The following is a 14,585-nucleotide window of genomic DNA, read 5'->3' on the forward strand; positions in this document are numbered from 1 at the left end:
TCCACAATTTTGCCCAATGCGACCTTCTCAAATAACTGTTGGAAAATGGGATCCAGCTCTTAGAATTTGTAGCCTGCAGCACCAAAATGGATAGGTTCAGGATCAAAGCCTGTGCAGGGTTCAGATTGGCTGCTCCTTAACTAGCATTTCCAACTATGAAAATAATGCTTATATAAGCCATTAAAAGATCAAAACAAATTTAGTTGTGTCCAAATGTGAGAAGGAACCGTAAGATGCTAATCAACCTCAGAATGCCTGTCATCACCTAATATGACATAACTGAAACCCCGACACTTCGGGGGCCCCGTTTAGTGACATCATGCTGTGTGTTGACAGCTGTGGACAATCGCAAGGCCCACAGCCCCCAAGGGCAGGCTCTCCCAGTTGCAGCCGGTGTCACTGGAAAATGTGTTCATGTTACTCAAGTTCTCTCAGGAGACTTAAATAGTACAGGGCACTAGAAAATACACTGTAATATGTTGATTTTTCTGAAGCCTTATTTATGGAATAAAAAAAGCCAAAGTTGTTGTCATTGGGCTTCTGATCCAAAAATATTAGCTGTGAATTTGAAATACTTAGTAGAAAAAACAAACACACCAAACCAAACAACAAACTGGTATCCTGTACAAAGCAGCAGTGAAAATAACAGAAAACATATGTAATGATGATGAAAATGTGTCTAATTTTATTAGATAAAAGTAGTCTGGTATGTCAGCCCGATGTAAAAGTTCTCAGAAGGATGGCTAAATGAGGAAGCAGGAGCAGGCTGCACGTGTGTTGCGGAGAATCTGCCTGATTGCTAACCCAGCGCTTCAGTGAGAGCCCCAGGCCTCCCTCACTCCTACTAAGAGCCATTTGATTCCTGCCGTCTTTGAACTCAAATCCCCTGCTTCTGCTACGCTTAAATCTGCCTTATTCAGGGTGTGGGTACTAGACACAGATGTCTAGTACGTAATAGCTACATGAACTATGCAGGTATCCTCTGATTTGAGTTGTCTCCACGTTCAGAAACCTTTGGTTGGGCTACAATGTGTAGTAGGGTACAACTTTTCTTTTAATATCTCGTCACTTGATCTAAATTAGCTTAAGAGGCATTATGCAGACAACACAAATTGAATTAGCTATAAAAAAAAAGATAAATATCCATGGCAACTTATAATTGAGATCTAGTTAGTATTTAAATGAGTTTGGTGTTTGTTTTGTTGAGGTTGTTTTGGTTGCTTGGTTGGGGTGTTTTTTTGAAATTACAGTCTGACCTATCTCAGGTTTTGACCTAGATATTTGTTAAAGTATTTCTTAAGATTATAATCTTCTGTTTAACTCAGTAAATCATATTTGATCTTCTCAATCATGTTCTCTCATCTCCTAAAAGTGTGGATACTTTCTCTGTTAAGGGATAAGATAGCTTGATTCAATTCTGCATTGTGGTATGGTCCATTTACATTTGAGGTTCTGGTAGGACTTCATTGAGGTAGGAAAATAGGGTGAGGAGTTGGGAGAAGAGAGAGATGTGAGCTTGATACTAAAGTCTGTATTGACACTGTCCCTGTCCTTCTGAGGTATAGAACCAAGACCAGTACACAGCTATTGCTTTAAGATTTTAGCATACTTTTTTTTAAGACTATCTGTATTACTTTCAGTGTCTCAGGCATGTTCCTGTTATAATAACTACATTCTTCTATCTTCTTTATTCTCGTAGCTTTTTATAGTGATTAATATCTAGCTTTAAAACTGCATGCATCATTGTAAAGTGTAGATACTGTTGTGTTTCGCTTAAATACCTCCTCATATTCCCACTGTGAGGGGACCCCACCCTCTTGTGAAAGAAGTCTGATTCTTTCGGTGGGTCTCCATCCATGCAGCTTGTGTGGCAAATACTTAGCAATTTTGCTTATACTAATTTAATTTGGTAAAATGTGTTGTGTATGACAGTAATATCTTGGGCCTTACTTCACTACTCTGGTAATATAGGACAAGGTGTCACAAAAGCTAATGGCACTGTTTTAATGTTTAGCTGGCTCCTCAGAGTAAGTATGGTGACTGAGTCAATAACAATAATATTATGAAGACAAATATTCAATTGCATATAAATCATGTGTTTTCTTCTCTCTTTAGTATAATGCTGTAAGTATTGCAATAAAAGAAAAAAACAGTAATTGAAAAAAATGTATGGCTTCTTAACATGCCAACCCATATATATAAAATGAATAAACCCCATCATTATTCTTGTTTTTTAATTTCTGAAAATGAATATCAAAAGCATACATAATATTTCTGTCCAAAAATACCAATGTTTTAATGCTAAGCCTAATGCACTGGATTTAAAATAACAGAAATATAATTTTTGTAACAGGAGTTGCATAAATCAGCCACACTAATGTTACATGTCAAACAGCCCAGAGAGTAATATAAAAGAGAAACAGCAGCATTTTGTTGAATTTACAGTTGCAATAAAGTGTAACCTCTATAGGTTCTGTGTTTCTTTTCCAAGAGGGGAGAAGAATTGCTGAGCGAAGTGTGAATATGTGCGTGGCTTAAAAAGTAGTCACCAAAACTAATACTGAGTTGATAATCATGTTTTAGCTTGATAGATCCTACAGCTCAGAATAGACGATTAGCGAGCCCATCCTTACTTTCTGTGTTATATAAAGCAAATTCTTAGCATATCCCCCCAATCCTGTAAATGTGTAGGCACAGGGTTAGCCAGAAACACGTGATCAGTGCCATCTGACATTAAAAGGACTGTTCAGTTTATCATAACTGCAGGGCATCAAATTTACAATGTGAGAAATCGGTCTGTAAGCACTCGAGAAGAAAGACTACGATAGTGAAAAGAGAATATTCTACCATTTGACATACACTGTTGATTTAGATTCTTTTAAATGTTATCATCTGAGGGAAAAGGTAAGAAATAGTGTTATCAACTTATTGCTCTGGTCAACCAAGTTCTCGGTTATCCAGGAAACTGAGATACACAAATGAGGTCACTGATCCATGAGGCTCAGTTTGAAGATCTCTGACAAGCTGTTTCTGTGATGTTATTAGTCAGTCTGTGAATTGTCCCGCTCCATGGAGGTGGCCAAATCTGGCCACTTGTATACAACATTGTATTGTTTTAATTGATTATTTTACACTTACCAAATGTTTACAAGCATGAGCTATTTAAAATTCCTCACTCTCTCTACTTTTGTAACTTGATGTGGACTTTACAGTGTTATCCATAACACTTTCCTATTAAACTTCTGTTAATTTAAAAGTGAATATTTCTCAGTAATTTTTCAGTATACCCAGTCCTGTTTAATTTTTACCCGTATGCCACTTCTGAACTGTATGCTTAGAGTATAACAGGTTACATCACTCTTTGTCAGTTCCTGTATGATTTACCAGGCACAGGCAAAGTTGCCTTTATGGATTTATTTCAGTGCCACACAGAGTTTACTAGCCATCCCACAAAAGATTTGCAGTTCACAGAAGCTCCTGTTCTCTCGCCCACTCTGTATTGCAGAGATTTCAAACAAAAATCCTTCTATTGGGTTTGTTAGAGACGCTGAGCAGGGAGCTGGGTCCCAACGCAGCTGAGCAGCCTGCGTGCCAGGGTGGAAGCCTCAGCTCCTACCTCTTCTTAACTCTCTTCTGGCCAGAAGCAAGAATTTAAAGGATGGGACTATTATGACCCATTTGTCTTTAGTCTAAGCTTGTATGTAATTATGTAGAGCATCTTTTATTAGAAAATAAATCTCTCTGGTTTGTCCAGTCCTAGCTGACTTGCCTTCTGAAGCTTAGTGGAATTAAATAAAGATCTCTTACTGATGCCTGACTTCTGAATAGGCCTCCACTTATGAAAATTTGGGAGAAACTCCAAAGCAGCTCTAATATATGAATGTACTTCAGAGATTTCAGTGTGCTGTTGCTGAAGAAAGGGATTATAGACTGAAAATAACAACACAGACTAGACTTCTCATTCTTCTTATTTGTGCTGAAGTATAAGATGATTTGCATTTCTATAAAGTTACTGAAGTGTTGCAGGGTGGCAACAGAAAATTAAAGTGCTAATGGGAAGAAAGAGGATTGCTCTGGTATTTATATACTTATTTCTGTAAAGAAACATTTGAAAATATCCTTAATAGTTTAAGACGACAGAAAGTGGCGGATGGTGAAGAGTTTTGGGGTTTATTTTAGCAAGGTAAAAAGAATTGGCTTGTTGAAATAGCTATAAAATCTTAACAGAAGTCATGTGTGATAACCATCCTTGTGAATATTTTGAGATAGTCTTGTTTAACATAGATTTTTCTTAGTAAAACTCCTGTGAGGTGATCTACTGATACAATTTGAAGGATTGAATTTTTTTTTTGAAAGCATGTAGCCGTTCATAATGATCTACTTAAGTGTTCCCAGTAAATGTAATACAAATCAATACAAATAATACAAACTAATATTCTATGAAAAATGAGAGAGAAAACCACCTAGAAAACTTAACAACAAACCAACCAAACAAAAAACCCCACGAATGCACACTAACACATTTTAATTGAAAGAGACTACCTGTCTTCTGTGTATTCTAGAAACAGGTAGATCATGATCTTTTTTACATCAGTGAAAGATTGATGGGGACTTGAATGGGATCAAGATATGTCTTCTTAAAGTACATTAATGAATATGTCTCCTTATTGGAGCTGAACAAATAATGGAAAAATCCTGTGAGATTCTGAACGACTGTATTTTTGGGTGCTCCCACTTTGTGTTTGCTTTCCTAGCAACATTCATACAAATGGATTTTTGTTTATATGAGTATCAGGGAAGAACTCCTGTTTCTGCAAATATCCCTATTCACTTACGAACAAAGGTCATTGCTATTTCAGCTGGAAATGCTTTCCTCTGTTTATAAAGTTTGCATCATCCAGTCAGAGAGTTGCAATTTCATAATGCAACATAGGTGATCAAGTATCCACCAGAAACAGCAAATGTATTGAACACCATTCATAGACTGAAGTACGTTTTCATAAAGTCTTCATAAAGCAATTGTGAATAACAAAAATTTTCATCAAAATATAGTTACTTAGCAAGCAACTCATGAATATCAGAACAGCTTTATTTTCTTTTTTTTTTTTTTTGTCTTTTATCCCTACTTTGATTTATTCTGTGTAGTTCACCTGGGTCTAACCGTGGAGGCAGCTGGAGCCTTTTCCAGCTTAAAGCATTTAGGGCTAAATTGTAGTCGTATACATAGGTTATCAGCATTGAACTTCAAAATAGCTAAGTGATTCCATGTACCTTTATTTGTTTGATTTCATACCGGATCATTTTGTGGGTATCAAGAGGGTCATCGCTGGCAGGAACCACCTTTTCACTGGATATTTTTGCTCGAATCACTGTAATAGAGAAAAAGATTTAAATGCAAAAAAGCATATGCCTAATTTTACAAGCAATAGCGAAAATTGTATTGATAGATTTTAGCATTGTTTTTACACTTCAGCTAGAAGTAGATTTTAAGGCTTGTTACTAGATTGAGTTAACTCAATCAGTAACTCAATACTCACTGTATTAATAAGTCCTGAAAATAAAAATAAGTGGGCTGCCTATGATATAAATCTGAATTTCCATGAGTCTGGAAATCTGAATTAAGTTACCACTCAGTTTTGACAAAAACTGTCCATCAAAATCTTTGAAAGACTTGAATCCCATAAAATTTTATAAAACACCCATCATTATAATCAGTGAGCTGAGGAAAGGGACACTTCTGTTTATGACAGAAGAATTGTTGATCAATTAGACTTGAAGTTAACACTGAAAGAACGTGCCAGACAAGATTAAAGCATCAATTTTAGGCATGAAATCAGAAGACAAGAAGAGAATAGTCTTTCATTCACTTTTCTGAGACTACAGATTTTAGCATTTTTCTTAACATAACACGTCATTGGTTGTGTTAACCTGTATAAATTAATTACTCCTTCTTTTGACACATTTATTTCCTATTCTTTAAACAAAGCAAGTATGAGATTTTATGAAAGAAGAAATTGTTTATTTTCCTATCTGTTTGTTTGAGGCATCTCTCTTGTATATGCTGTTTAAAATATACCAGGACTATTAGGCACAGAGAATAACAGGATTCTAAGAATATGGTATATGGCCAGAATTCCTCTGGGGACTTCTGTCCCCCAGAAGTAGAGTCCTGTTTTTCCTCGGTTCTGGATGGCCGCTATTACAGCTCCTCTGCAGATGTAGTACTTGTTAGAACAAACAATCTGTATCTGCATGGAGAGATACTGGCAAAGGCCGGAGCAATCAACAGTTGAACCCCACTTCACCTGTAAGTCCAATTTGCAACTGGGCAGAGATGGATCCGTGCAAGGATCTGCCTCTGCAGGTATGATAGAGACCGGAACACATTCTTCAGTATGAGGGCAACTCTCAGACACCTTCTTTATTATTTTGTTTTTATTTTTTGTGATGAAAGGAACCATTCTATCAAAATTAGTATGAAACAGGCATGATGTTTCATAGAATAAGTTAGGTTAGAAGGAGCCTCTGGAGGTCTAGTCCAGCCTCTTGCTCAGCTTGAATCAGGATGCTCAGGGCCGTGTCCAGCTGAGTTTTGAGTATCTCCCAAGGATGGAGATTCTGCAGCCTCCCTCAGCCCCTGTTCCAGGGTTTGACCACTCTTGCAGTGATATCCTCACGCTTCCCGTTCACTGAAAAAAATATCAAGCTGATGCAGAAGAAAATCTTTTGGCATCAAAATCATGCTTTTCCCCAAAAAACATTTATTTGATAGATTGACCTCTAAACATCATATCTAAAGAAAAGGAATAAGAAACCCAGATTGTAATTGTCCTTACAGCCAAATAGAGGTCAGTCCCATCTAATAACGGGCAATTCTCATTTCCTCACTTACTAGCAGAGCAAACTAGATGTAATAATCAACATGATGCAGATGCCTACAGCTTCAAAGCTTGAGTCCTCTGTCTTTTGGCACAATGCTCCGTCCTCCCAAGCCATTTAAACTCTTTTAAAGGAGCATTTTAGACTTATGGGTTGGATTGGAAGGAAAGAGTTCTTTTAAGTATGAACAGCAAATTCCTCATTTCAAATGGTAAGTGGCAGCATCTCTTTAATCATTTGCAGATGTGTTATGTTCCCACAAATTAACAGTACTTCTTAAGTGCTTTCATCTAATTCCAGATAAAAAGTGGTGTGGATTGTGTGTACTATACTGCTGGAAAGGTCAAATTAGAGTCATGTTGTTTTGTTTTGCATTGCTTTCCTTTGCATCATTACTTCCTAAAAAAAGGTTTTCTCATTAAAGAGTTCATTCAGTATAGAAGGTAAGGGGTGAGACAACAGTTAGGAGCTAGCTCCATTATTTTCTTAATACCATAACATGGTTTATATGCAGGAAATCTTTTCCTGCCTACTCAATGCAAACATTTGTGGGATAATTAAAACTACTTTTCCCCTTGTGTTTAATGTAGAAACATTACTCATTTTCATATTTTTATTAAATTTTGCTTGTTAGCATCTGAAAGGAACGTTACAGATGATCAATGATAGCTCAAAGGGTCTCCACAGAGTTATGCAAGGCTGAAAGTATAACATTTTGGGGTTTGTCTTTAAGAGATCTTTTTCTGGGTGTGTAGAAGAAAATGAAAACTATTTTTCTGTTGTGTGTGTTTCATTCGTTTGTTTAAGAGAAAGCTTCCAGATGGCGAAGGAAGACCAAATGGAGTCTTATTTTTTTTTAACGACAAGAAAGTTTTATTGTTACAGGATGTCTAAATCTTTAGTTATTTGGGTTTTACTTTTCTATTCTCCTGAAACCAGATTCAAATGCACACAGATCTTTTTGGGCCTTTTAATCCTTCTTGGTTTTCTTTTTTCTGTGCTTTAATATTTTTTTTCAATCAGTGTCGTCTAGCTGTCTCCTAAAACCTGTTATTCATGTGGTTGCTTCTGTTTTTAACCACAAGCACTTCCTGATTTAGCATTCCTGGGCCTAGCCATCTCCCTCTCTTCACTCGTGGTTCAGAGGGTGGTTATAACTTCGGATTCCTCCTAGTCTGCACTTCTTTTCAAGAAATGGTTTCAAGTATACCATGGCTGGCTTGGCTTCTCCTCTGTTTGACTGAGAACAGCCTCTGGTTGTTTAGTGTAATAATGTCATTTTATCTGTCAGACAGTTATTGGTTCCTTATGAGGAATTTGCATATATGAAATACATATGCATAGCCTTCATATTCTAATGCCAATAATTCAGTCTGCCTCAAATTCATTCTGCATTAAAAATATACACTGTTTTTCAAAAGACATTCACTCTTAATATTTCAGTAGTAGGATGGAGCGTTTCTGCAGAACTCGTATTTTGTAACTCGTGGTACTTTTATAAAATTTAAACTTTTATCCCCACTTTGTAGCTGAAGGTTGTCTCAGGTAACTGAACTGAAAGGAAGTTAATGTGATTGAAGCCGTGCAGGGGTCAGGTAGAGCCTCAGAACAGAAATCATACTGGCAGCTACTGGCCTCCACGATTATGCTGAGTCCATAGCGTCAAGTTGCCACCTCTCTGAGCAACTCCTGCTTTGATTAGCAGTGTCATAGCATATTGTAGTTATAGGAGGACAATGTTCTATTTAGTAAATCAGCTTGGCTGTTGGATAGTCATTATTAGAAATGTGTTAAGAATGCTTTTATTCCTTCTTTCCTGAATAATAATAAACACCTCCCAACCATTTCTATATCAACAAAAGGTAATTTTGAACTCGGTAAAGGACAGAACTTAGTGTAACATCAGATATATTTCTGTTTATACAGTCAGAAGAAAAGTGTTGGGTTTTATACAATACAAAAGTGTTTCTATACAATAGGGGTTATTGTATATAAAGTTAGGCATTAACTGCATCTTTCCCAAACCTGGGTGATTTCTCTCTGAAATTAGCTACAGTAATAATTTACCTGTAAATAAACTGTGCCATCACCTTGTATATTAGAGATTTTTATGATCATGAGGAACTACTTATACTAGGGGCTTCTTTTTAAAAGAAATTCACTGCCATTAGATTAATTTTACCACACTACAGTGACATATGCCATGGAATACGACCATCTTTTCCGAAGAAGAGGAGACACAAAGAATTGAGCAGCATACTGAAGGCCCCATACCAAGTCACAGATATAGATGGAATCAGAATAAAGTAAATCCTTGCACTTTGTCCACCGAAATTCATATGTTCCCTAAAAGTAGTATCTTTTTAGACTCTGAGTTATTTCTAAGGCATTAACAAAGGGAAAACTGTTTAGTGAAGAATTACTCTCATTGTTACAAGTTAGTGTTATTAAATAATATATTCTTTATGATACTATTTTATATAGCATTATTGTACTTATAAAAGTTTTAAGATGCTGCTACTTAGCCTTTTTCCTTAACCTATTGGTCACAGTACTATTGTTTGAAGACAGGCAACTTTACTCAACAAAAGTAATCAACTCTATTACTCCTTCAAAAAGGAAAAGAAATTGGAGTTTACTCTCCAGATTAACTTCATTATCCTAAGAAATAAGAGGTAAGGGAGAAGGTAAAAACTGATGAATAAATGAGATCTTTTTTCCCCAGTATCTGTTAAATATCAGCAACTATATAATGAAAAATACTTACATAGGAAAATATTTAATATATTACTGGACGTAAGAACAAGAAATCATAATTGCTTATGTGCATTCTTATTTTAAATATGTAAACCTGAAAATAAGTAAAAATAAAAATATTGCTAAGAAGAGTATGAACTTTAAAGATGGACAGATAGGGAGGCAGACACTTGGAGCTTTGCAAGTCTCTTTTGTCATTTGTTTGGACTCTAAAAACACTCAAGCTACATCCTGAACAAAGTTGTTCAAGTGTGTTAAGACCACAGTACTATGAGAAATACAGACTACTATTAAACTGTTGTTTTACTTAAGTTGGGTTTAGTTCAGTATTTTTGTTTCTAGGGTATGATTTCTACCAGAAGAAAAATATTTCACTGTTTTCTAGAATTAAAAGAGATTTACAGATTATTATCACGATGGATGCATCAAGTTTGAAATATTAGCTGCACTGGAGTTTTCATTGTATCAGTGATAAACTATGTAATACCTATGATCCGTACATGAATGTATTTTTGCTTAGGGAGTTGCAGCTTAAAGCAAAACTTCATAGCTAATGAGCTCCAGTCCTTCAGCAATAGGTAGGTTAATGAACAGAAGGGCAAAGTTGTCTAGGCTGGGATGTCTTAGCTGCTTTTTGTAAAAATAAGGGCTAAATCCTGTCCCTTAGCCTTGCACTAGATTCTGAGGTCCATGAACAAAGAAGTGTGGTTCTGCATGCGGAGGAAGCTTTGGTACTGGGACTGTGCCAGCCATTTGTGTTCCTGGTTTGCCCTGGGATTTATCTCCTTTCATGCACCTCTAAGGCCACTTGCAAATTTTAGAAACAGCGCATCCATCACTGACACTGCACCAAAACCAGGCAGCTCCCTAAACTGCAAATGAAAGTCTCTGATTCCTTCTCCATCCTTTCTGCTGAATATTCTTGCTGCTTGGGGTAGGTTAGCCCTCAGTAAGAAAATAAGAGCAGTGAGTCCTGACATGTCCAGATAATTAGATCCCTTTTTAGATTTGAGATCAGAACTAGAAGTAGCAACATCCTTCAAATAGGCATCTTGAGGAAGAATCTGTGTTTCAGTTGTAGCCTCCAGTTCACTTCAGACTAAGTTTACAGACTACGGCATAGCTATCTGAATAGCAATTTAATCTTCATCACTTTTAAGCAGTCTTTCTCTCAAGAAATCAGGAAAGTTTATTTCATATCACACAAGTTTATAATCAGAATCAGCTTCGCTACAAAAACTTTGAAATGAGACTTAAAAAACTATGTTGACAGGAAAGGAAAGATGTAAGTTACTAAAAAGTAACGAACAAGGTTGTAATAATGACTCATGCAGCTCTTTTTTTTTTTCCTACATTTTATTGCCTCAGTTTAGCCCTTTCATTTAATTACTTAAAATATGAGGAGCGATTTTTGAGCACTTATTTCTACCTGTCTCTTTAATGTCTGACACTTCGATCAAGCTGTTGCCAGATGCTATTGCTCTTGTAGGGACAAGGAATAAGTGGCACAAGGAGAGGGATTTAAATAAAAGTGTATTGTTGTTATGTGGATGGGTTGAGGACGGCATCCCAAATATTTATGGGAACAGATAGAAGAAAGCATCCAAATGTGCAAAAACAGAAAACAACAAGTGTTTTTCTGAAATTACATATCAGTCAGAGTATGCAGCATGAAATAAGGCAGAACTATGGACGCATAATATGTATGTACATAATTTTGAAGGCCCCTAAATTCACATGAACTTTTATATACAGAAATATGTCCTTTCACCAAAATGAAAACGTTCACATACACAATATGCAGCTGTTTGTGCTCACCCTTCTACTGTAAGATTACTTAAAACTTCTATCTATCTAGCAGAAGTTTTTTTCCTCTTTAGGGTGCAGTAGCTTAAACTTGCTACATAAATGTCTCCAATTCCTGGAGGATCACACCCGGAATATGGGTCAAGGGGAAATACCACAGTGACAACTGCAGGAGGCCCAACTGCAGAGACCTTGAGTTTATTCAAAACTTGATGTTTCAATTAAAAAATTCTTCCTGTCCAAAAGTCTTGTTGATTTTTTTGGGGAGGAGGGTTTGGTTTTTTGAATCAAAAGCCTATATAGACTCTTTTTTCTGAAAAGAGATTAATGAAAGAGGTTTGCTCTTCTGGATTTTGCCTCGTTGCGAACACTTTTGTGAGATCCAATGCTATTTTATGTATCCAAAGGAAGTAAATACCACTACTACAGAAATTGCAGTAATTCTTATTCAGTGGCCTCTGTTCCTGCACCTTAGCAGTTCTCTTGTTCTGATCATAGGCTACTGAAAACATGGTTGGAATATGACAGTGGCTGTAGTGCTTCTCGGGTTTATACACTCACTGAAAGCATTTATCAAAAGAACATTCAGGAGAATAGGGTCCAAGTTGTTTGAAGCTGTAAAGGTCAAGTTTCTAGGTCCAGCGATCTAAAATAATTGCATAGTAAACCAGGAAACAACTGAAATGAATCTAGGCTTTGCAGGCCATATGGGGTTGCTATGTGAAATGGCTTTTTCTGTTCCTGTGATGAGATGCTTGTATTACTTCCAGGTGTATACTTTTTCCTTCATTCTGAGATCTCCATTCTTCGTTCTGAGTAGTGGAGAGGGGAAGGGCTTCTTATGAAACTTTGTAAAACGGTATTTACACTTTTTTGTATTTATGCTCTTTTTGTGAACCTCACTATGAAATGGGAGTTATCTTCCTACTTAGTTGGGTGTATCAAAATAGAAATTCGTAGTAAATCCTCAGTTTACCTGGTGGTAATTCTTACTGGTGCTAATACAACTTCACACCATCTGATAAAGATATGCCTGTCTGTTTTTGAGAACATAGACTCCTCATTTAAATTAACTATAAAAGGCTTTCTTAATTTTATATGCCTTAATTTATTTTGCGGTATCATAAGGGAAACTTCCAGAATTGATGCATTAACTAATCAATGACATAATACTGATGACTTTCATTTGAATATTGAGATAAACTACTTTGAAATAACTAGAGACTCCAGTACAGTGTTGGTAGTGCCACAGGTTACATTACAGCCAGAACAAAACTCCGCCAAGAGTCGTCTGTTAACAAACAGTTGCAATCAAAGGATAGGTGATTATCTTCAGAGTGTTTACCTATAGGGTTAAGAAAGAAAAGGTTTTATGAACTCGCTGTCACTCCTTGTCTATTAGTGAACAGAGCAATCCAGGACCTCCCCCTCCTTGTAATATACAAGCGCTAAAATCTTTTGTATTCTGTAAGAGAAGAATGGGGGCAAATCTGGTAATGAGATTTGCAGCAGTGCCCATCTTCAGTTTTGGAGGTGAGTTAATTCAGCGGATTCAGTATGAGACTGGAGAGGAGAGGAAGCTTGAAATCACAGCAGGGACTGTAATTCATTCCTCTTTATAACCAAAGAGCTGCTCCAGGTGGAAATTCTATGTTCAGAGTAGTCTGGCCAGCATACACAATTGCAGGTCAGATTTGCTTCCAGTTTAAGTCAGGCATCTATCTGTAACTGGCCAAGAATTTAGATGTGAACAACCAGAAAGCAAACTAACTAAAAGTTTGCGAGCAGAACTGGCCTCATGTACCATATTCACCTAAACTCAAGTTATGGTAAAATACTGCTGGAAGTCCAAGGTAAAGTCTGAAGATAGGGTATAGACACACTATTTCATTTGCCGCCTTTGTGTCTAGATGCCGTAGATACTATACCCAGTATATTATGGCCCAGTCTTACAAACGCTTGGTCTCTTGAAGAAGAACACTGGCAAGTAATGCTATCAAAGCTGCCAGGGGAGCCCAAGAACACAGTTTTGAATACTTGGATTCCATGAGTACAGAGATATGACCAAAAAAAAATGTATTCTTTGGATTGGAAACTAGACATTTGGTATGCTTAACTTTTCTTGCAGAGAGGGAAAAAGAGTCAGCAGGCAAGGAGAATAATCTTAACCTCAAAAAAGAAGAGGAATCTGCACAGAATTTATCACAACAGAAAAAAATTAATGAACCCACTTTAAAGCAATACTGCACAGGATAGAAAAGATAGAATAGATAGTTTGGATAGAATTCTAAATAAAATAGTGTGTATTGGCTGCTGATTTATATTGCTTACAAAACCTCTAAAATGTATGAGAGGTTGTAAAGGTCTTATGAGAGGTTGTGAAGGTCTTACTCCATACTTCAGAGCAACTGTACAGCATTACCACTTTCCCTATGCAACTCTGCCATATTTGTAACTACATATGCTAAATTGTTCAGTTATATAATAGACAGACTTGCCACATATGCTTATTGTAAAGCTTTGAGTTTCACCAATGAAGAAAGCAAGTTAACTTGCTTAAATATTCGTTCATGTAATATGTATTCATATATCTGTATATGGAAAAGATTATAATTTCTCAAAATACCTATGAAAGGAAGAAAGAAGTATTAGCAATACAAACAGAGCATTGTAACTTTGGTTTAAACTCACAGGGATCGCTAATGCTGCCAAAAGAAGGCAATTTGTCCCAAAGAAGGCAAAAGTTATTGATTGATTGACATTAAAATGATGTTTTAAAATAAGCAATTAAATACCTAACGTGTAGCTTTATATACACTCTGATATTTTTAAGGCAGATTATTTTGGAGACTTAGAAATAATTTTTAGGGGAATGAAGATTTTTATTTTCTTACATTTGTGTTTCAGTATTTGATTTGCATATGTGGGCTTGCAAAAGAATTAGCAGTAATGCCGTCTGAGTTTTTTGAAATCTCTGAAAAAGAGAGCTGTGAAATACAGTAGATGTGTCTATAGTGTATACAGGTACTTGAGCATTCACATACTATTCACTTAGTAAGATAATATGTGTATCCATTGATACGGTAAGTAGTTGTGGAAATCTTTGCATGTTACCTATGTCGGTTGGAACAGGGATCATGTCT

General features: G+C 36.4%; 2 protein-coding genes across 3 annotated transcripts in view; one reads left to right on the plus strand and one right to left on the minus strand.

Moving 5' to 3' along the window:
* The window catches only part of SYN2 (synapsin II), a 197,058-nt gene that overhangs the window by 106,537 nt on the left and 75,936 nt on the right, over positions 1–14,585 (plus strand). The gene's annotated exons all lie outside the window — the stretch shown is intronic.
* Positions 1–14,585, minus strand: part of TIMP4 (TIMP metallopeptidase inhibitor 4) — a 30,402-nt gene that overhangs the window by 5,250 nt on the left and 10,567 nt on the right. The window contains exon 2 of the mRNA XM_050904477.1: positions 5,272–5,369. Coding sequence (XP_050760434.1) covers positions 5,272–5,369 — 98 coding nt within the window. The remainder of the gene's footprint in view (positions 1–5,271; positions 5,370–14,585) is intronic.

This window comes from Gymnogyps californianus, chromosome 13 (assembly GCF_018139145.2).
Source record: "Gymnogyps californianus isolate 813 chromosome 13, ASM1813914v2, whole genome shotgun sequence".
Lineage (NCBI taxonomy): Eukaryota > Metazoa > Chordata > Aves > Accipitriformes > Cathartidae > Gymnogyps > Gymnogyps californianus.